The sequence below is a fragment of the Mus caroli genome, chromosome 4 (assembly GCF_900094665.2).
Source record: "Mus caroli chromosome 4, CAROLI_EIJ_v1.1, whole genome shotgun sequence".
Taxonomy (NCBI): Eukaryota; Metazoa; Chordata; class Mammalia; order Rodentia; family Muridae; genus Mus; species Mus caroli.
Window position 1 is genome coordinate 67,032,434 of NC_034573.1, and position 24,319 is coordinate 67,056,752.

General features: G+C 40.1%; 2 protein-coding genes across 3 annotated transcripts in view; one reads left to right on the plus strand and one right to left on the minus strand.

Moving 5' to 3' along the window:
- The window catches only part of Rasef (RAS and EF-hand domain containing), a 69,573-nt gene extending 55,631 nt beyond the window's left edge, over positions 1–13,942 (minus strand). The window contains exon 1 of one of the 2 annotated variants that reach the window (XM_021160795.2): positions 13,395–13,942. In XM_021160795.2, coding sequence (XP_021016454.1) covers positions 13,395–13,735 — 341 coding nt within the window. In that variant the 5' untranslated portion in view covers positions 13,736–13,942. Of the gene's footprint in view, positions 1–13,263; positions 13,332–13,394 lie in introns of those variants that run through there. The other variant, XM_021160794.2, reaches the window with a different exon arrangement.
- LOC110293714 lies at positions 13,734–21,023 on the plus strand. Its single transcript, XM_029476437.1, has 4 exons — positions 13,734–13,794; positions 13,935–14,136; positions 16,612–16,711; positions 20,597–21,023. The coding sequence occupies exons 1-4, from the start codon at positions 13,734–13,736 to the stop codon at positions 20,627–20,629; spliced, it is 396 nt and encodes a 131-aa protein (XP_029332297.1). The 3' UTR covers positions 20,630–21,023.
- Positions 21,024–24,319: the final 3,296 nt, after the last annotated feature.

Consider the following 24,319-nt stretch of genomic DNA (forward strand, 5'->3'; position numbering starts at 1 on the left):
AAATCCACCTGCCTCTGCCTCCTGAGTGCAAGTGCTGGGATTAAAGGTGTGTGCCACCACACCAGGCGGTGCACTAGCATTTTAAGTTGCAAGAATTACCATTGACGCTGAGAAAGAAGTTACAGATCCTTAGAGGACAAAAATCGAATAGAGAATGTAAAATGTTTCAAAGGTCACACATTTTTTATAAAACAAACATTTGACTTAGGTGACATATGCTTGTGTTTGCATCTGTAGTGTCCTGGGGTTCCCCTGCATATGTCTACACACCTGGTTTTAGGACACTCCTACAGAACAATTAAATGCAATACCACAGCTCCAAATAGAGGAACAGAGTGACCCAGAATAACCAGAAGTGCTGCCTGGAAAACTGGCCTGAACGGTACAGTTCCCACAAATTTAGCATTATACTAGAAAGCTGAACAGTTTATTGAAAAGACACATTATACAGATCCTGAATCTTTGTACAAAATTACACTGGACTAAGTGATAAACATTTATCTTTATTATTCTGATTAAGGAATATCACAGAAAAAAAAATACTTGCATTCTAACCCTAACGTCCAAGCACAGGAAATTAACATACTCATGCAACTCAAGGGGTATCATGACATTCTGAGGGAAAAAAAAAATCAGACTAAGTGCTATCCTACACAAGCTTATACATAGTTGAAAAGTTTTGTGGTGCTAAGTCAGTACAGAGCAGGTGTGATTGGGCGCAGTTAGTACTTGGAGCATATGAAGACACCAACCAGCAGACCTGGGCTTCCCTGGCTCTGATCTGCTGTTGAATGATCACAGGAAGATCTTCTGAAACTATTAAATCATGGTCTAATTTCCCATGCCCAAATACCTCTCTGACAGTTAAAAATCCAGATGTGTTGCAGCAACATATTTTAAATACCAAAGTACTTATCTGGGCCTCATTCTCCCAAAAGTTTTAATGAGAGTTTTTGGAAGATGAGAAAATTAACTAGATTCACTCAAACAAAAGGAACAATTCAAAATGCAAATGGCTTCCTATTCAAAACCACTGACATTTAGTATTTGGGAGTTTGCCAATGAAAACAGTAAAGTAGAAAGAACAGAAAGATCTGCTGCAAGTTGAGAAGAGCCACTGTGTCTTCTGACATTGTGGATTAACAGAGAGTAGCATGTGCATCAGAGCTCAGGCCAACTTAAATGGATATCCACCACCATAGCTTTATGTGCTATAACCTTCCTTGCTTCAATTCCTGCAGCCACAGTGGGACAATGAGTTTAACAGTGGAACTAGCAGTTATATGTACTGTAAGGTCAAACCTTTACTGATTGATGTTCACAATGGAAATATTCTGTTTTCCTGTTCCTCTTTCATAAAATAATTAGATTCGGATAAGAGAAAGATACAGACAGCTCCTTCAGAGCTCACATAGTGTCCAGGAAAGCTGGGATATTATAAGCAACAAGCACGGAGGGCAGGGAAAGTCTATCCTGACCCTGAGTAACTGAGTAGTCAGAGCTCTGTCTACATCTACAGTGATTCAGTCAGTTGTCATTCTGTTTAAATTTACAAGTCATGTGTTCATTAAATGATAATATGTTTACATTCCCCAATAAACCCTTCTGATATCAACAGACTAAGAAAAACAAACAAAAACATTTATCTCTTAATAAAATAACAAGCATCAAACTTCAACAGGAATGTTCTGTTCTCTTAGTCCAAAGCAATCATATTCACAGAGAACAGTCAACTACTAATATCCGCAAATTTTAACTTAATAATCCCAGTAACAAGAATAATCATAACCATAATATTCATAATAACCATGCACCTATCAACAGTGAAAGCAATACTATGAATACAGCACAGCAGAAGAGAATCACACTAAAAAAGTCACTCCTCCAAAGAGATGATACACAAACACGAGGATGGGTGGCCAGAGTCCACATGGCTGAGATGCCTCCTCAGTCCTGAGGAGCTGGGACTATAAACACCTGCACTGCCCTAGATATCTTTATATATCTCAGAAATGATATTCTTTCAGAAAACATTTTAAATGGAACCATCTTATAAAACTACCTATAATAAAAGTAATTTGTCAGATTAGAAAATATTATTCCAATAAAATTATATAATTTAAAATATATTAACTATCCTTATTTTCAGTATCTTGCCACTGTAACAGCAAGTAAACATTATGTCTGTACCTCTTAGTCAAGAGGTTTTGAATAAACCAAATTCTTCCCTAGTGATTGGAGGTAGGCCTGAACTAACTAGCTAAGGCCTTTAACACAAAGTACTGACTTCCAGATAAAACAGGACCACACTACTGACCTTCAGCTTCTCTCAGAGTCTCCTTTCAAGTCTCCAGCCTTCCATCCAGCTTCAAGCAGTTTGGAACAGCCTCCATAACAAGTTAATTCTTTGAAATCAGCCGGACTCCTCACTAAACCAGAATAAGTCAGGTAAAATATGCACGTGTGTATTTATTCATACACAGGTTCTGCTTCTCCCTAAAGAACTCCAATAGTAAAGTAGTGCAAGTCACTGTCCACTGTCTGGAGCTAAACTACACAAGAACAAATTTAGCTTCTTAGGGCACGGTTACATTAACTACAGAAACTGGACTGAAACCTCAATTTCTGTTGACTGTTATTCAACACTTTCTAAGACTCCCATTTTCATTTTAGCCACTATGCCAACCTACATAACATTTGCAACCTTGAACCTAAAGTCACATCACGGTACCTTGCAGGAGAGAGGTGATGCCCTTTCCTTTTACATTAACACAACACCCTCAAATTTTCACTCAGAATCAATCTGATGCTTTGTAAGCCTTACTTCAAGCCTCATTTCACTCTGTCTCCAAGCAGGCCATGTAGAGCTGTATATGGCAGTCTATGGATGAAAGCCACACTGGAAGACACCTCTTGAGCCATGGTTGCCAAATGGACAGAGACTGACACCTGCCTTCACTGGGCTCTCTCAGATGCTTGTGCATGCATTCTGGTCTTGAAAACACAACTAAGCAGCCACAACCCAGCACTTCCTTCCTTCAATCTATCTTCACCATAAGGAAACAAAATATCAAAATCCTATGTTTTCATTTTTTCTCAAATATCTACTGGTTCTTAGAATACTGAAATTTGGTTGTTAAGCAACTAGCATGACTTCCTTGTGGCGTGGTTTTTCATTTAGAGTGTCACTGTTTGTTTGAGTATTCTGGTTACAGAAGTATGCAGATATGTCCTGCAGCAGAAGCAGCTCAGAAAAATGGAAAAATATTAAAGGCTTGGGAATGAAAAGGAGACTCTCATTTTGGCATCCAGTTGAAACCTCAAATTTGCTGAGAATCAGAAAGTCCAACATTACTAGGCTAAGGTTTCCCCTATTCTTAGCCATGCTGAGACCACTTCTGATACTCCATTCCCACAATACACAGTGGCTCCAAGACTAAACAGCAAGTACCATTTTGTTGGAGCATATTGGAGATTGGTTCTAATGCTTTGATTTCAATGGGGACCTGCATTTCCGAATGCTAAAGGTCCTTGTCCACAGTTGGTTTTTGATCGATCAATAAAGATGCCAGTGGCCAATGACTAGACAAAGGGAGATGGGGCAGGACCCTTAGCGTTGTGTGGGCTCGGACACAGGGGAGAGAAAAGAGAGATTGCCAGGACTTGGGGAAGAAGGATGGGTCGAAGGAGCTGTAGCAGAGAAAGCCAACCAGCCATGTGAGAATTCGGGTAAGTGGCCACTGGCCACTTCTCTGATTGGGCCTAGGTTAACAGGGGAGGTTTAGGAGCGCCCAAGTCATTGAGTGAGCCAAGGAATTTCAAAAGTAAGCTAATCTGTGTATGCCAAAGAGTTCCCTGGGCTAGTGGCTGGAAGCGTGTGACCTACAAGGAGCACAAAGCAGTGTAGCCAAACTCACCAGTGACTGACAGGTGAGTAAAAAACAAACAAAAATCCTAAGAAGCACCCAACAAATATAAAAAAAAAAATCCAGAAAAAAAAAAAAAAAAAAAAAAACATTACCAGAGTCCATATACCTAAGCCCCATCACAAAAAAGTCAAACAACATGAATAACCAAGACAACATGTCAACTCCAGAAATTAGCAACCTTGTTGTAATATTCTCTGAGGAAATCAACTTCTTGATAATACCTATTACAATGATTACAAGACAGTAACTATAAAGATGTTCAAAAAACAAGAATCAATTTGGTACCTAACTAGAAGTGCCACCTCTACTGACTAATATTCATGGGACTGGAATATACTGTAAGTGCCAGAGGAGAAAAGTAATTTTCAGTATCACCCAGCTATGAGCCCTATGACCTACTACAATGACCTGCCTTCAAGACACACTAATGCAATAATAGCACAACCACTTTTATTCTTAGACTTCAGGTCCACTCAGTAATATGAAACCCATAGTTGACATTGCTAATGTGGCCAAGAACCTGAGACAAGATAGATTAACTGGGACCTAGTGGAAAACTTACTACTATAATTACTCTGCTAAGGCACACAGCAATAAAATAACTCCTAATGACATACTGCTATACCCATAAATCAATGCATCAATCAAAACACACCAGAGAAGATTCTTCTTATAATACATGAGAATTAACACAGAGACCCACAAGTAGGCAATATACAGAGTCACTAACTTCAGAGTACTCCATTCTAATTGAGATGTTTTCATCAAATCTTTGAAGACCCAGGGAGCTATGCAGAAGAGGAGGCAGAAAGGAAGGAAGAGCCAGAAGTAGGAGCCACATGAACAGTGTCCTCTGGACACCACAGGAGTGATGCCCATATGAACTCAAAGACTGTGCCACCGTACACAAGGGTGGCAAAGGTTCAATTTCGACAGGATTCCAGCACTGAAAGGGGTAAGTGGGCACAGGATCAAACCCCTAACCAAGGAGCTACCTATAATTTGACACCCATTGACAAAGAATTTTTACAATGAAGACTCACTAGGTATATTAGCCACACTTCAGGGAAAGGCCCTATGCCCAAGAGTAGTTGGCCAAGGCAAAATGAACTCACTGGTATCTTTGTAGCCTTTTTATTTTGCTTTGTTTTCAATCTTTTTTCATCTTATGAGAGTTTTGTTTGATATTCATTGTGTGGGTTTCTCTGTGTTTCTTCTTGTTGTTGTTTTCTTTATTTTTTTTTTTTGTTTCTTTTCTCCTTGTTTTTAAAGAAAGAAGATAAGGGAGGTGGAGATCTTTGAGAAATTAGGAAGAGGAAATAAAATACATTGCATAAAAATTTTTCAACAAAAACTAAAAATGGAAATGGCAAAAAGTTCAAGAACATAAAGGAGAATATGAACAAATGACTTATATAAGCACTGTAAAAACAAATGAAGGAAATAATAAAACCAATTCAAGAACAGAGGTACTCCAAACTATCTGAACGTGACCTTACAGTAGTAAAATTGCCAGTGCCTCCAAAGAGATGTGATACCACAGGGATCCTTCAAATTCCATAGGTTATGGCTATTGCTTCTGGTTGCTAACCACAACTGGGCAATCCTATGGCTGAAGACACCACACATCTTGGTCACATGAATATATATATACATATATATACATGTATATATATATATATATACACACATATATATATATGTATATATATACATATATATATACGTGTATATATGTATATATGTGTATATATGTGTGTGCATGTATGTATACATATGTATATATATATGTGTGTGTGTGTGTGTGTATATGTATATGTATACTTATATATGTATGTATATATGAAGTCACTATTCTGGCAGCTGAGGAAGAAAACTCAGCAATAGTCTTCCCCAGTTTTATCCCTTGTGTTGTAAAATCCCAACTAACTTGCTCACAGAGATGCTTACTGGTGAAACAATGGCACAACTGCTTCAGGGAAATCACCATCTGATTTGTGATTAGACCTGAGACCCACCTCAAATAAGAGAATTTATGCCCTAAACCTACTCAAACAGCTCTACCAGCTAGGGACCAAGTGTTCAAATTGTTGTACACATGGTCAAAGACCCATGTCTTAGAAGGTTATAAGCACTTGGAGTTTATAACACTGGTTTGAATAAAAAGTTCCCCAAATGATCAGCTATTTGAATACTTGGTCTCCAACTGGTGGCACTATTTGAGTAGGTTTAAGAGGTGTGGTCTTGCTGTTGAAAGTATCATTGGGGAACAACTTTGCTGTTTCAAATCCATCCACTCTTTCCAGGTGTTCAAGCATCAGACCTCAGCTTTTCCTCTAAGCTACTGTCTGCTGCTTGTTGCCATGCTTTGCAGCCATGGCAGAATCTTATTGTCTGGAACCAAATAAACCTTTCTGTTTGGAACTAGGCTAATCGAAGACTTTCTCAGATCATGATGAAGAACAAAGAGAACGCTACATCAATGTCCTTGCACAGAGGCAGAATTGACAGGGTTGTGGATGTGGCTGGAGCGGAGGCCTCAAACAAGTTAAGGTTTCAGCTCCTGGGACCTGAATTTTCCTTCAGATGAGAATGAGATTATTAGTTCCAAAGCCATTGTGTTCTTGATTTGGTGATACACTTAAGAACTTTGATGAACACTACTTGATTAGCTTCCTAGGAGTTGCTCCTGTTTTTCACCCTGAAAACTACATAAAAGATTTTAATAAACTTGCTTGGTATAAGCCTTCATCTTTTGCATGGCCTGGTCACAACTTTCTTGTCTTCTTTATTATCTCTTTCCCAACCCTCCCCCTTAGAAACTTATCACTGAAAAAAATGACCTGCTGGTCCAGATCACACTTCCTTCTATGAAGTCATAGTGCTTTATCACTGTAACAGAAAAGTAACTCATATAAATATCTTCCTCCCTTTTTTCCTCAGTATTGCCCTCCTCCTTCCCCAGATAAAGTCCTGACTCATTCCTGTTACTTTTCTATTGCTGTAATAGAACACCATGAGCAAGACATTTTATGAGATAGAAGGGTTTATTTGTGCATGTGATTTCAGAGGGCTAGAGTACATAATGTCAGAGCAGAGGAGGTAACCAAGGCAACTGAAAAGCCAGCTGAAAGCTCACAGTTTGAGCCCTAAGCTGTTAGCCTCAAGAACAAACTCAAAATGCAAAGGTCTTCAAATTCTCAAAGCTTGCCTCCAATGACATACCATCCTCAACAAGGTCTCAACTCCTCAGCCTTGCCCAGACGCACCAACCACTGAGGACCAAGTATTCAGATGGCAGGATTACAGGGGACAGTTCCATCAAATCACCATAGTTACAAATACATTTTGCTGAGTGGACAGATTGTCAAACTTCCCTAAAACATTTATCTTTATATTCATAGATTAATGCTGTCCTAGGCCTTAATTTCTTTATCCAGTGAACAGTTGTTAATGTAGACTTATGCTTGGTCAGTTACTGAGAAAAATAGTGTTGAGTACTCAGCATTACCTCTTCCAAAGTTCAGTACAGAACACTTAAAAGAAGATTAAATCCATGTTAGAGTTGTACTATAAGAAGGTGGGCTGTTCTGTGGGCATGACATGGTTGTGAAGCTCATGGTCATAGCATTTGTGACAGACTGCATAGTTTTAACACAATGCTGAGCCAGTTAACATACAATCAAAGATGTATAGAGCCTCATAGGACTGCACACTAACCAGGAGAGCTAATGGCAATTTAGGGTTATGGTAGAGGTGTGGGTAGCAAGGGGAGACAAGAAATCATTGTCTTCAGTGATATAGTCACTGGTTAATTACTCATGTTCTAATGGACAGTTGTACTGGTAGTTCTTGTTTGGTTGGTTGGTTTGGTTTAGTTTTGTTGTTGTTCTTCTTCTTTTTCATGTTGTTGTTGCTGTTTTGTCAACTGAACACAATCTAGAGCTAAACAGAAGAAGTAACCGTATATTAAAAATGCTTCCATAGACTGGCCTATAGGCAAGCCTGTCTATAGGGCATTTTCTTTACTAGTGATTTATGTGGGAGGGCCCAGCTAACGTAGAGGGTGCCATCCCTGGGTTATTGAGATATATAAAAAAGTAAGTTAACAAGCTAGTAAAGTAAGCCTGTCAGCAGGACCTCTCCATGGTTTCTGCTTCAGTTCCTGCCTCAGGCTCCAGCCTGGAGCTCCTCCCTCAACTTCCCTCAGTGATGGACACTGACCTGAAATGTCTAAGATGGTAAAGTCTCTCCTCTCCAAGTGATGGACAGTGACCTGAAATGTCTAAGATGACATAAAGTCTCTCCTCTCCAAGGTACTTTAGAATGTTTTCACGGCAGTAGGAACTCCAACTAGAAAAACAGCTTCGCACCTGTGCTCACATGAGTGAACCTGATTAAACTCAAGGTCATAAAGCAAAAAGAAAAAAGAGAAAAAAGAGGACTTGCAAGTGGGATAGGCACTTGGTAGAATGAGGAGTTGATGGGATTGGGAGGAAAAGATTGGTTAGAGGGAATAATGCAACTAGACTGAATTATATGCATGTATGAAATTGCCAAAGAATCAATCAACTTAAAGAAAAAGGCTTGTAGCAGAGCTTGAACAGGAAAGCCTGACCCGTAGTAACGACTCTCAAAACCCAGAGTATCTAAGATAAAAGCTGTAATTTTCTATGTAAGTCATCTCTGAGTGTCTTTTTTTCTGCTCTGACTTACTTTCTCTACTGGAAGAATCTGTTTCTGCTACTATATAGCTATCTCTGGCCAATTCCCTTTTCTGGGAGACAGGAACCAAGAATCTTCTCGAAGTGTCTACTTTACGAAGTATGGGAAACAATTATCAAGAACGTTTAAAACAGTGGTGGAATCTACCCAAGGAGTGAGGGAAACCAACCTGGCGTTCACTGCTCTTTGCAAATTCAAGAACCAAGCATGCACACAACAAAAGTCCTTTGAACCAATATAATGACCCAGGCTCCAGAAGTTTTCTAGGCTGCACTGTATGTCTGCTCTATATCTGAACACCACAATCTAGCCATTGCTCTTCCTAGAATAGTAAAGGGGAGTTAATTGCCAGGATCCATCAGCTCTGGCCTCCAGAGAGCAAAAGAGAGCTGAATTGCCAGGAGCTTTTGCCCCACCCACATCCCCGCCAACTCCACACCTCCCTGCCTTCCTCAGTTTACCTCTGGTGTTGAAGCTTCACCTTGCCTCCTATTCTATTTCCACTGTTATAAGACCACATTTTATCTTTATATCTACCAGATGAAAAGTTACAAGTCACAAACTTCCAGAGAGCAAGGGAAATAGTCCCTCAATCTCCTAAGAGAAACCAAACTTAAGCATGTATTGACTTACAGCACAAAGATTTACATTATTTTACAGTGTGGTGTGGGTTGGTCTGATGCTACTTATATTCAAGTGCTAGATTCTATACCACAAGATCTGATTGGTCCAATTCAAGCAAATCCTCACTTATACCAGCTTTTGTTGTATAATCGTTGCCCTTGCCCCCAAAGTTACCCGTGATTGGTTAATAAAGAGGCCTACGGTATGTGGTATGTTGCTAGGCAGAAGAGATGCGAGAGGCAGGCTTGGCTTCAGTTCCCAGCTTGGGGTCTAAAGCAGGGATCAGGAGAAGTAAGAACTGAGAAGTTGCCATGGGGTTGCATGGATCATGAACACGTGGTCATGAGGGCTGACCGCTTGGAGTAAAAGCACCCTAGGCAGAGCAGGACAAGTGCTATCAGGTCTATTGACAGGAAAGCAGGCAAAATAGCATAAAGTGCTTTAGGATTTATTATAAAGTTTATGTTTTTTATGTGAGATTTAAGGTAGGGTAGAAACTCCCAACAATATTTACCTCAACAACGGTGCAATTTAGCTTCTTCTCAAATCGCAAAATTATTGTGGACCAAAGAGCTTAACATAAAACATAAAAATCACTTCATATTTTTTCTGGATGATCTAAAATGCAGAAGCTGTCAGCCCTAACTTGCTTTGCCTCTATGGGAAGGAAACATTCTTATATCTATCTATCTATCTATCTATCTATCTATCTATCTATCTATCTATCTATCTATATCTATATAGATATAGATATATATAGTATATAATATATAGTATATCTGTTTTAAACTGGATATATATATATATGTATGTATATATGTATATATCCTAAAACAGGCATGGTACAGTCCCAAATAAGATAGAATACCAGTCTAGGAGCAAGCTAGAATGCTACAGCTTTCTGGAGGTTTCATTATTACTGCAGAAGAAAACATAATATTTTATATCAAAACAACCCCGATATATCACGCAGTAAAATAAACAAGTACCATTTTTCTTGAAGATAAAAATTCAAGACTGTGAGGCTAGAGTGATGGCTCAGCAGGTAAGAGCACTGGCTGCTCTTCAAGCAGAACTGAGTTTGGTTCCCAGCACCCACATCAGGCAGCTTACAACTATTTGTAACTCCATCTCCTGGCAGATCCAATACCGCCAGTCTCTGAAGGCAGCTGCACCCAAAAACAGATACAAACAATTTAAAACAAAATAAATTTCTTTTTAAAGATCCTCAAAACATTTAAAAAATTATCATTTACAACTCATAATTTGTGATTTCCTGAAAATAACCAACTTCTCTGTAAATATTATTTAATGAAATTTCTGAGAAATGTAATGGGCACACACACTATGAGCTTTTTTTTTTTTTTCTTAAGATTTATTTATATGCCGGGCATGGTGGCGCATGCCTTTAATCCCAGCACTTGGGATTTCTGAGTTCGAGGCCAGCCAGGACAACCAGGGCTCAGGGCTATACAGTTAAACCCTGTCTCGAAAAACCAAAACCAAAACAAACAAAAAATATTTATTTATTTATTTATTTATTTATTTATGTGCATACACTGTCACTGTCTTCTGACACACCAGACGAGGGCATCTGATCCCATTATAAATGGTTATGAACCACCATGTGGTTGCTGGGAATTGAACTCAAGACCTCTGGAAGAGCAGTCAGTGCTCTCTACCGCTGAGCCATCTCTCCAGCCCCACTATCAGCTTATTAAAGATGTGAACTTCATCCTTCCTTGACATTTTCCCCAGAGATCTAAAATAAATGCTTACAATAGAGTATTCGGCATCTCTGGGGCATTCAAAAAAGTTCACTGAATGAATTTGCCTAAAATAAATTTTGTTGTGGGTTTTTTTTTTTTTAAACCAAGTTCACACAGAAGAAAGGCAAAATGAACAACTGTTTGAGGAAGCAGAGTGGCAGCAACCCAACTTACCAAAACAGTTTATTGCTGCCATGGCAACAATCAGGCGGCTCAACTCAGTGTGGGTCTTTTTCACTAGACCAACACAGGAAGGCAAACTTTGCCCTTATTAACCTTCCATCGGAAGGGCTGAGGACCGGTCTATCAGGTGACACTGATAGTTTAATAACCTCTGACAGCATTTGGAAAGATAATCATCCACTAGATATGTTAAGTCCTGGTTCGTCCACCAACTCTAGAAAAGTCAACATAACCTGGAGAGGTTAAGTATCAAACATCTGCTGCTGAAATCTGATAAGGATCAAAAGGGAATGGTCATACTCATACACAGTACCTCTCCCTATTTCGTTTTTTTAAATCGTTAATTAAAAAGTAAGAACTTGTAGACAACTGGATGGAACTTGAAAATATCATCCTGAGTGAGGTAACTCAGTCACACACACACACACACACAAAAAAAAAAAAAAAAAAAAACCGCACATGTTATGCACTCATTAATATGTGAATATTAGCCATCCCATATACAGTCACCAAACCCAGACACTATAGTAGATGCTGGGAACTGCTTGCTGACAGGAGCCTGATATGGCTGTCTCCTAAGAGGCTCTGAGCCTGACAAATACAGAGGAGGAAGCTTGCAAACAACCATGGAGAAGGGACTGAAGGAGCTAAGGGGGTTTGCAGCCCCATTGAGGGAGCAACAGTGTCAACAGGCCAGACCCCCCCCCAGAGCTCCCAGGACTGGACCATCAATAAAAAAGTACACATAGAGGGACTCATGGCTCCGGCTGCATATGAAGAGAGGATGGCCTTGTTGGACATCAGTGGGAGGAGAGGCCCTTGGGCCTAAAGGTGTACGGATTCCCTAGTGTAGGGGAATGCCAGGGCGGGAGGACAGGAGTGGGGGAGGGGGAGCATCCTCATAGAGGTGGGGGTGGGGGGTGGGGTGGGAGAGGAGATGGGATACAGGTTTTAGAAGAGAAGACTAGGAAAGGGGAAAACATTTGAAATGTAAATAAAGAAAATATCCAATAAAGAAAAGAAAAAAAGAATAATAACTGCATGTGCTGGGAAGATGGCTTGAAGAAAAGGCATAGCCTACAGCAACAGTGTTCAGTTTTTTTCTACTTCCCTGGCTGAGACACTGAGGGGTTTGTTTGTTTTTCCCCAACGTGTATGCAAGGTCCTCACACCCAGTTTTTCAACATAATGAGTCACTCAGCCTCCTTGCACAAAATTCCCTTACCCGAGGGAGAAGCTAGGATGATATAGCTTGTGCTGTGGAGCAATCCAAAAGAACCTGATGCCTCCCAGGGCCTTTCCTTTCTCGGAGACCAAGTCTCAGATCCACAAACTCCCACTTGAGGCCTCTCAGGTCTATTAAGAACAGCCATAGCTCAATAAAATCGCAGCTAAATTCCAAACACAAAGCAGAGAAAAAAAAAACAAAAAACAAAAACAAACTTCCAGTGAAACGCGGAAATACAACGAAGGTGAGAGTGACCTTCTCACCCTAAAATCGCCCTTGTACTCCTTTCGTTGTCGAGAATAAAGTTAGTAACTAGGTAATAAGTTATGTTTTCTTATTTGTAAGGTCACAGTGTGATTGTGTCCTTTCATTTACTGAATAAAAGCGATTGTTTTCAGCTTAGAAGACCTGAGATCAAATTTCTGTTTTTAATCAACTAAGCAAGTCATTTGACGCTTGTGAATTTAAATTTCTAGTATTTTTTCTCATTCAGTCCTAAACAGACAAACGTACTTCCTAAAGTATCCTTAAAATAAAAGGAGTGACGTTGTGCACATCAGTAAGTATGAGAATACAGTAATGCTATAGTTTTCTTTCCGGCCTTAGCAAACACAACTACTATTGTATTATAGAATGTCAGGCTAGCAAACTGCTGAGGGTAGCTTCTTAGTGCGGCAGGGAAACAGCAGAAAAAGGTGACAGGTGAGGTCATTGTGAGCCACCCAGAGTGTGCCAGCTTCAGCTGCAGGAGGCTACAGGTGCCAACCACCACAAGCTTGCAGGAAACCCTGAACTCCTTCCCTACCAGTAACTCCAGATCTCTTTCCCTTTTCTTTGCGGAGAAATCACCGCCAGTTGTCGAACAGAAAAGGCGATTCACAGATTGGGTTTTCCGTTTGCGAAGCGCACGCCTCCCGCGTTCGCCTGACCACGCACCTGGGAATGAGTTGGGCCTCGTCTCCGAGGCGCGCATGGAAGTCCCGCCACGCGGGGCTCGGGCTCTCCGGCTCTGCCACTTCCCAGGCGCCCTGGGCCTCAGCACTGTCCCGACCGAGCGCTCCGCGGAAGCCACGCGCGAACTCCGGGAAGGTGATGGCGCCATCGCGGTCGGTGTCGAGCCCCCGGAACACGGCCTCTGCTTCGGCCTCGGCCACGTGCAGCTCCGCGCACAGCGCGCCGAACTCCGCACGCTCCAGGCGCCCGGAGCCGTTCGTGTCGTAGGTGGCGAAGACGGAGCGCAGCCGGGTCAGCTCCTCGGGGTCCGCGTCCGCCTCCATGGCGCCGCTGGCCACGGCGGGGCTCCGAGCTCCGGGGCTCGGCCAGTGGAGCAGGTCCGGCCGGTTCCACCACCTGCCGCGGGCGGGGGATGTCCGGGTGAGGCGGGGCGCAGGAGAGCCAGACGCTCCCCTCCAGCTGCAGCCGCCAGACTGCTGCCCTGAGCCACAGAGCGCCACTGGTCACCTTCCTGTGAGTAAGCTCCACCCTACCTTGGAGTAAAGACACAGGCTGGCTCCCAGACTTTCTTCTGCAACAGCTGGACCATCTCTCTGTTAAGCTTTGGGGATTTGCTGGAGGCGCAAACACAGATCATAATTATTCAAGTTCTCCTCTGCACCCCAGATACTGACCCTGCTTGCCTGAACAGTGCAAACACACCCGCACCGACCAAAGGGGGAAAGTGAGTAGAGATAAGATTCTAAATTGGCTAAAGTTATTGGCCATGTATCCTCTCATAATTCCAGACACATGGTAAATCTGCCTATTCAAAAGATTCTGCTTTAAAAAAAAAATAAATAAAGTACCAGAAGTCCTTATTCTCTAATTCTATGTTCATTGTCATGTTGATCTCCCATATCCCTAAGTAGAAACAAACTTTCACTCCATGACTTCTTGGCCTTAGAAAAAACGAATGCCAAAATCACTTAGAGAAAGCATTCTTTTTAATTTTTGTACTGGAAAAAAATTTTAATCATGTTTTCCCCTGTCCCAACTTCTCCCATATTCTCCCCCCTCATCTTCCTCCCTACCTAACTTTACATTCTCTCTCTCTCTCTCTCTCTCCAAAACAAACAAAACAAAATATCCAAACAAAAGAAAAAAGACCAAAACAACAACTCAAGCCCTGTGTCCTGGCCCAGGGCATGATTGATATCCTCAGTGACATCCCATTGGAGAAAAACTTATTTTCCATCAGTTAGCAGCAGCATATAGTTTCTTGATTAGTGGAAGGAATTTGCACCTACTTCCCTTTTCACTTTATGATTTTTATTTTTCTGGTTTGAACATGTGCAGATGTTGCCACAGTCCTGTTACTTCATAAAGGATATCACCACTCCTGCTGTGTGTGGAAGACACTCTTGCCTTGTAGTCACCCACTGCCACTAGCTCCCCAAAGTTTAGGGCTTTATTTTATGTATTGCCATTTCTTTTCATTGTCTACTTTCTGACTGAGGCAGAAAAACAACAGCAACTGTCCTTACAGGTGTAAGTTTTCAGAAGAGAAAAATGGGAGGGTTGTGTTAGAATGGACTGGGATGTAATAGAATATATTTGATTGGCTATGTTAGGTGAACTAAATGGGGTTTTTGATTGCTGGACTTCAAACTTTTGATAGTCAGACCTTGGTAATCAATCAGTGTCAGGAGAAAGAAGTTGTCAAAAAAAGGAGTAGACCTTAGTAGCTAGCTTTAGGAATGTAATCTAATGATTTTTAGCAAGGCAGAGGGAATGGGTGAGAAGGGCAAGACCAGACAGAGCCATGCTAGCCAGAGTCGGTTCACAGGGGTCATCTCAAAAGGTGACTGGGCCAAAGCAAAACTGAAACTCAGTAAGGTAAATTCCTTACTTTCTAAGTTTTCTAGCTTTGTCACAAGCTTTCTCAGTCTTCTACTCCTGTAGTTCTGTGTCTAGTACCTGGAATTATAGTGGAATCATGTATGATCCAGACATCTGAGCCGCCTCATTTCTCTATCTTTGCTACCTATAGTATGCAAAGCCTTTCTATTGATTTGGCTGTGAGCCATATATGCAGATTTCTTCAGTGAAAATCCCATGAATTTTGGCATTTCTGACATCTACAAAATTTACCTTCACAGCTTCATACAATGGCCTTCAAGAGCCTGCTTACAGTCAAGCTAACTCTGCCATGCACTGCCTAGTCTCAGACTCCAGAACCCCTTCAGTCCTACATCATTCGTGCCAGTAGAATCTCTATAATGTGGGTGACACTACAAAGTTATAGGGCCAGCTCTGAATAAAGCCTGGATCTCTTGGGCCATCGTTGTATTGGCTTCTGCGTACCAACATTGAAAAATACTTCCTTAGGTGACTGCTTTGAACAAGGAAGTCTTTCAGATTTTAGTTTCAGTTTAGGCTCTTAGGTGAGGCCTTTCCCTCAGGGAAAGAATCTTTCTCTCCCCCTCCCCCACCTTCACCCGCAGTGTAGAGCCCAGGCTTTCTCTCTTTTCTTTCAGTGATGCTTTAATCTTCAATAAGACAGTTGCTTTGTCTTCTGCACTCTCTTTTAAACTGGTGGTCATAAAACTTTCCTCCAAACTTCTCATATTTCTTAGCTTTCTGCTCAAATTTGCTCTCTTAGTGTAGACTTGGATGAAAATGGTAAGCAATTACCAAGACATTATCAAACCACTAGTCTTTTACCTTTAAATTCTTCTTCAGGTAAGTACTCAAGGAACAGGCAGAAGGCAACCAGGTTCTTTGCCAGAATATCACATAAATAGCTCCTAGCACAGTTCCTCATAGAATCTGTTTCCTTGGAAACTTCAGGAGATGGGAATCCACTGTCCGTGTTTCTCTTGATATTCTAGTCTTCTAACCTTTCACTACAATAGCCATGAAATTCTATGCACAGTATTCAAGGTCGTTTGATTCTAGTTCCAAATTCTTCCATATTCAACTCAAAAGCCATTTCAAAAGTCCAAAGACCTTGGTCAGCTTTATCATTACAACAATACCAATTTTTTGTATTACTTGACTTTACAGCTTGATTTTTTTGTGTGTGTTTTAATATTTACTCTCAGGAAGAAATAGGGAATCTGGTTAGTTTCTGGTATTTTCTGAAGTCAATTTGAGTTGTTCACTCTCTGTCTTAAGGATCTTCCCTTCCCTGAGCATTGCAATGTTTGTATTTCAGAGGAAACTGTGGTACAGCATTGCCACAGTGGAATGCAAAATCAATTTCAGGAAAGAGATATTTATTACAGTTTACAAGTCCACAGGAACAAGCTATCAAGGTAAAGAAATTACTGAAGTAAGAGCATTAGGCAGCTGTTTAGACTGCATTTGCAGTCATAAAGCAAAGACAGAAGAATATTTGTGCTCATTTTTCCCCCTTTTTCCAGAAATGGGGGTTCAGCCTGTGAAATAGTAGCATCCCCATTTAAAATGAATCCTCCCACCTTATTTAATCTATATAATACCTCATAGACATGGCTGGAGTCTTGTCCCTTCTAGAATCAAGATCTTAATCAAGTTGGAAATATTAACATACTCAGCATTTCAGATTTTTTTCTGAATATGGATTGTTAATCACTGGGGTTTTTTGAATATTGGAATTGTAGAAGAGTCTGCCTGGTGCATTCCTATTGAGAAAATACCATTAAGCATCAATCTCAATGCTGAATTTTAGACATAGTTTTCCTACTTGAATGGTGCACTGAGTGTGGTCACACTCAAAGGGTTTGATGCTTCCTGAATGGTAGACTGGACATGGCCATACTCACAGAACTCTCTGGAGTCTAAGACCTACACAGCCCCATCTCAGCAACCTGACCCCTAACTGAATGTAGTCATGTGTGCTTTGAAGCCTAAAGTGGGCTTTACCATTATTGCAATAAACTTTTTCATAAGCAGTAATTTCATGTACTTTCTTATTGATTCTAAAGATTGATTTTTTTCCATGTAATGAAAAAATAATGACTAGATTGGACATAGCTTTACAGGTTTACACGTAAACTGATTAAACTGAATCTTTGTGTGCTCAGACTCATGAACTTAGACAGTAGTGGGTGTGTTTTGTAGACAGATGAGTTAATACTTCTGTACTGCCTAGGTTTAAGTATATTCTTAAAGATTGTTCAAGCAACTTTATTCATAATTATCACCCAGTATTTCTTAAGTCTTTTTTGGCCTGCTCTTCTCATACCCTAGCCTTTTAGTTAGACATCAAGAAACACAGATATTAAAAACGTAATGCACAAACATTTTATTTCCACTAACGTTAACCTACTCCAGACAAGCTAGATGAGTTTCAGTTTTTGTTTGTTTGTTTGTTTCCTAGTAACATCGCCAATACACAGTCATTTTAAACAATCGCCATTTCTTTGTGCATAAGTTCTTTGTCACCCATTTGGCAGGGTTCAGCTGATTGGTTTTAGTACTTGCTTTCTCTAGTCACTTACCAAGCTTATGTATCATGGAGAGGGGTGCTGGGTGATTGCCAGCCTGTGCTTTTGGAAGACTGGTACTGGCTATTTCACATGCTATTTGACAGCATTCCAGGATAATAAGTCCCATGCACAGGTGCGTTTTAAAGTTCAACCTATGTCATTGTTGGTGCTGTTCCATACATCAGAACAAGTCATGTAAGAACACCTACAAAGTCATAGATGCTCAGGTAGGTGCTTCTCTGTAGACTATTATCAGACAACAGCTCACATCAAGGACACTGTGACAAGCACTAATATATACCCTCCATCTTGCCAAGCTGGCTTTCAGATCATTACACTGCCACAGCTGAATGGTCATTTTTAAGCACTTGTTATTCTGTTATTCACCAGCTAATGGTTCCGAGTCATGTGGCAGTGTTGATCCTCCTGTCAATTTGGCACTACCTGGAAACAGTTTTTGACATTTGTCTTGGTTCAAGAAAAGGAAAATGATACTGGAATCTAATAGATGGGCTAGCTATGTGCCTGGACACTCTGTAATGCTCAGATTAAATATCAGAAAAGGATCTGGTGAAGATATCAAGAGGACAAAGGTTTAAAAGGCAACCTAACTCAAAGCATATTCCATTGTGTTCTAATTAGAGAGAACCAAGGGAATACTCTAATGGGTGTCCCAAGTCCTCAGCAACCTAGTACTATTGTATAAATGCAAATCTTTCTTCCTTTAGCCACATTTATCATATAAGTAATTAAATAGCTCTTTGTTAGGAGGATAAATATAACCATAAATCTGGATTTTTTCTTTCTCTCATCTAATGACACTATTTATCAATGCCAGTGAAATAGGATCTCGTTCCCACAGTTTCATTGCAATCTGTCACTTACAAGTTCCAAGCTTATCATTCTCCTCTCTCATATCATGTAACAGGCTGCAGGAACCTTTGGGACATCACTAGCAGTGCTCTGTGAGGAAAGCCAAGCAAGACACAGAAGTTGTTCTTTTACTATATTACAAACGAAAAGAGTGAGCCAGGGATTGGAGATAACACAGGAGCCTTTGACAGCCAGAGTCACCACTATGGTTTCTAGGGACAGCCTGCTCCCTGACTGTTTGAGAAGTTTGGAAATCAGATATAAACGTGGAACAAGATTCTTAAAGATTTCCTTGGGGAGGAAGAGTTTTGCGATCTGAAATGCTGCAAACACAAATTTGGAAACAGTTCTACTGAATCCTTTCTGGGATGAGATAAAACAATTAATATCTCCTAACTGTATTTAATTATGAAAGCCTTGAGTTTCAGGTTTGATGTGGTATTAATTTAAATAAATTCCTATGGAATAAATGTTCTTAAAAATATATTTTGTGAAGCTCAGTTTAGTAAAAATAGGGACTCACAATAAATGATTCATTGTTGTACATTAGCCTGATTTCCCATAACAGTAAGGAACACCACCCTGGCAACCTGTTTTTTCCCTGAGAAATGGGAAAAGCATTTAATGGAAATGCATTGTAATCACAGTGTAGAGTTTCCATGAGGCACAAGAGCCTTCCTTGCACAATGACTTAATTCTTTACTTGCACTGGTTTAGAAAGACCCAATAGGCCAATTAAGATGGAACTAAATATCCCACAAATGCCACAGCACTGAGAGATAATTCAGTAAGTCCAGTAATGCTTAGAAATAGATGTATTTCTATTGCATGGTCATTACTTCTCAAGAATATAGGCTCATGAATTGCCTTTCACAAGAAATAAAAGGAAAAATGTTGAAGATATACACAAAAGAATGCATTATGAAATATATGTATATATGAACTATGTATATTTATTTATTTTTAAATAAAATTTTATTTTATATATTAAATATAATATATTTTAAACATATAACATATTTTATATATTTAATATATTTGAAATACATACATGTAAAAACATAATATATATTTAAAAGCATGAGATCATAATTTGACACTAATATACCTCTTACTGAAAATTATCAAATGTGAATATTGTACAACATTTGCTTCTGGACTTGTTTTCAAATAAGGCATTAGATACCTTCTCCTTTTATGGCTTTTGTTTCTGTAATTAATATAAAACATTGTGAGTATGTTAGCAATTACCAAACTTCAGTAAAACTCTTAGTATTATAAAAGCATGGCTGTAGGGTCGTGAGATGGCTAAGCACGTAAAAACACTTATGCTGCAAACCTGACTATCAATGTTTGATCCTCAGATCACACAGTGGAAGAAAAAAAACTGAACTAGGTCCTGAAAGTTGTCCTCTGCACACACACACACACACACACACCACACGTGAGTGTGTCTTATAGCCTATAGGCTTGTCTACCTCGGACAACACAAAAACACAATAAAATAATAATATGTTAAATAAAAGAAAATTAATGATGCATATGTTTACAATGTTCCAAAGAGTTTAAATAACACTTTACATCTCAGCCACAGCACTCCCAGCACTCTTGATTAGAAGGGAAGGAGGAGTGGTAGGTTCAAACTTTTGGTGGCATTTTGTGATGGTATTCCAGAGTTCACTTCTCATGCTTCCCTGTGAGAAAAAGTTCAGCTAAGGCATATTGGTCTTCTCAGCTGAGTCAGAAGTTTGTATTTCATTATGAATCATGAAACAAAGAGAGAGGGGGAGAGAGAGAGAGAGAGAGAGAGACTAATACACTGTACATGGACCTCATTTCACCTCTCTGATTTCATAGATTATGGAAAACTCAATTACCCTGCTGCCTTAGAAGAATGGAGGTATTATGTTAGAAGAAAGACATACAACTCAGACCCAAATGGCATGTGGTAACAGTGGACCCAGCCTGAGAGTTACAAGTGTAACTTCACTACTACAACTGCCGCAGACCAGCAAACTAAATGGGTTTGGAAGAGGACATGGATACAGGAAGATGATGGAGTGCACACTGAGAACAATATGGTTTTGAATATGGCTCAGAAGGCCCTGGGTATTTCAATTTAAGTTTTGTGGTTAAATTTTTGCTGATTGATCTGAAACACATTTTGGTTTTGTTGATTTTTCTAGATATTGATTGAGGGGTTGATATGTTCTTACATTTAACTTTGCTAATCGGTGATCATGATGACCCATTTTGTTCATTAAAATTTTATATATGCATATATAATATTTTTAACGTATCTGCATTTTTATCTGGATGTCTCTTTTATATTGTCTCTGAACAGTAGCTAAGACACATTGCAAAGATTAATTCGAACAATTATTGTCTTTGCTGTCCAGTGGCTTTTCACTTTTATCGGGTCTCATTTGTCAGTTGTTGGCCCTTAATTCTATTCTAACTCCATCCCTCTCCCACCCCTTCCAGTTTCATGTTGTCTTCGTCTTTGCCTCCTCCTCCTCCTTCTCTTCTTTCTCCTCCTCTTCCTTCTCCTTCTCTTCCTCTTCCTCCTTCTCCTTCTCCTCCTCCTCCTTCTTTTTTCTTATAATCCTCCATACTCCTGGTTCTGGAACCATCCACTGAAGTGTGATTATCCTACCCAATAAGACAGTCTTACAGAAAATTAACTTGCCCCTTTCAGCACTGAGCAGTTGCCAGTAGCTCCTCAGTTAATGGGGCATTTTGTGATCTTCTTCATACTAGGATTTTTTTGCCTTTTCAACTTAAGACCTGATACTTGGTTCTGATAGAAAAGAAAGCAGGGTGTGGGTGGAGCCTCTCACATAACAGTTATACTAAGATCTTCTCTCTTTAAGCATCAGAGCAGCCAATGGAAACAGATGCAGAGACCCACAGTCAAACATTAGATGGAGCTGGGAGAATCTTGTGGAAGAGTTGGGGGAACAACTGAAAGAACCAAAGAAGATGGGGACTCCACAGGAAGACCAACAGAGTCAACTAACCTGGACCCTTGGGGGTCCCAGAGACTGAAGCACCAACCAAAGAGTGAGCATGGTCTCTAATTTGAGCTATGCACATATGTAGCAGATGTGCAGCTTGGTCTTCATGCTAGTTTCCCAAAGACTGGAGTAGGGGCTGACTCTGAATCTGTTGCCTGCCTATAGATTCCATTACCCTAACCAGTGTGGCCTCAGTGGGAAAGGATGTGGGGAGAAAAAAAGACAGAAGAAAAGCAGTGCACCCCAGTCAAGGGAGGAAGTAAGCTACATGCTGATCTTCACCACTCCTTCCTTCAGCTTCTCCAAAACCAATTCCCAGCCTTGTAGCAGACCCCCTGCTGAGGCCTCCCTTCCCCAGACATCCTCCATTCCCCAATCTCTAGTGTACCAGATAAATACTTCCCTGCTCATCTCATTGTTTTATTCCAACACTAGTAGCAGGCACAATCTAGGAACCAGCAGACCACTCCACCACAGATGCAGGAACAGCACCTGCAGATCTTCACCACTCTCTCCTTTCCTCCCAGTCCGGTCCCACAGTCTTTTCCCCAGATCTCTAGCAGACTAGCTGCTGTGCCACTCCTCACTCTGCCAACATTACCACAGGAAGAAGCAGATGCTGGTGAAATGTTCTGTTCTCCTCTTCCCTGTGGACTCCTCGGGTCTTCCTTCCTTATTCATCTCTATTCCTCCTTCACCTCACTAAATATAAGATCACATTTTATGTGTAACTCTCAGTAACCATGCCTACTAGGATCCCAGAAGACTTCTTACTAAACAATACACTGCCACTACACTCTCCTAAGGACAATAAAGGGCAACAGAAACCAAATAAAAAATACTCACCCAACAAAGTCAATGTGGTTACGTATCACCTCCAAGGATTAGTTTTTCTAACCCAAATACCTAGAGGCCAGCATATTTAAAAAAAAATCAATAAAAGGACAATATGTATGTCTCTGGACATATGTCTCAGGACAATCTGTGCTAGAGCTCAGCAAAACTGCTACAACAGGCCCTGAATATTCCAACATAGCTGAAGCTAAAACTAATTTTAAAAAAAGGACTGGAAAATCGTCTTTATGAATATGATAGCAGTCTTTAAAGGGAAAATAGCTCAAGACCTAAAAGTAGAAATAGAATCTATAAAGCAAAAACAAAATGAGGGAAATATGGAAGTAAAAAAATTAGGAAATCAAACAGGAACCTTAGAGAAAAGCTGCATCAACAAAATACAAGAGATCAAAAAAAGAATCTCAGGTACTCAAGACACAATAAAAGAACTAGATACCTTAGGCAAAGAAAATGTTAAATATGAAAAAATCCTGGCATAAGAATTTCAGGGAATCTGAGATACTATGAAAAAGACAAATTTAATAATAATAGGACTAGAGTAAAGAGGAGAAAAACAGGTCAAAGGCACAGAAAATATTTGCAACAAGATAATAATCAATTTATCTCAAGGTCCAGCTATACCACACTTGAACACATAACCAAAAGACACTTTGTCTTACCATAGAGACACTTGCTGAGCCCTGTCCATTGCTTCTATATTCATAATAACCAGAAACTGGGGGACAAACCTAAATGTTCCTGAACAGAAGAATTGAAAAAGAAAATGTGATACATTTACACAATGGAATATTACTCAGCCATTAAAAATAAACAAATAAAATCAAGAAATTTATAGGTAAATGGATGTCATTAAACAAAATCATTCTGAATGATATATTTCAGGCCCAGAGAGAAAATTGAGGTTTATATTGTCTTTTTTTTTCCATTTATTTTTAGGTATTTAGCTCATTTACATTTCCAATGCTATACCAAAAGTCCCCCATACCCACCCTCCTACTCCCCTACCCACCCACTCCACCTTTATGGCCCTGGCGTTCCCCTGTACTGGGGCATATAAAGTTTGCAAGTCCAATTGGCCTCTCTTTCAAGTGATGGCCTATTAGGCCATCTTTTGATACATATGCAGCTAGAGACAAGAACTCTGGGGTACTGGTTAGTTCATATTGTTGTTCCACCTATAGGGTTGCAGTTCCCTTTAGTTCCTTGGGTGCTTTCTCTAGCTCCTCCATTGGGGGCCCTATGATCCATTCAATAGCTGACTGTGAGCATCCACTTCTGTGTTTGCTAGGCCCTGGCATAGTCTCACAAGAGAAAGATATATCTAGGTCCTTTCAGCAAAATCTTGCTAATGTATGCAATGGTGTCAGCGTTTGGAAGCTGATCATGGGATGGATCTCTGGATATGGCAATCACTAGATGGTCCATCCTTTCGTCACACTTCCAAATTTTGTCTCTGTAACTCCTTCCATTGGTGTTTTGTTCCCTATTCTAAAAAGGGGAAAAATGTCCAGCCTTTGGTCTTCTTTCTCTTGAGTTTAATGCGTTTAGCAAATTGTATCTTATATCTTGGGTATCCTAAGTTTCTGGGCTAATATCCACTTATCAGTGAGTACATATTGGGAGAGTTTCTTTGTGATTGGGTTACCTCACTCAGGATGATGCCCTCCAGGTTCATCCATTTGCCTAGGAATTTCATAAAGTCATTCTT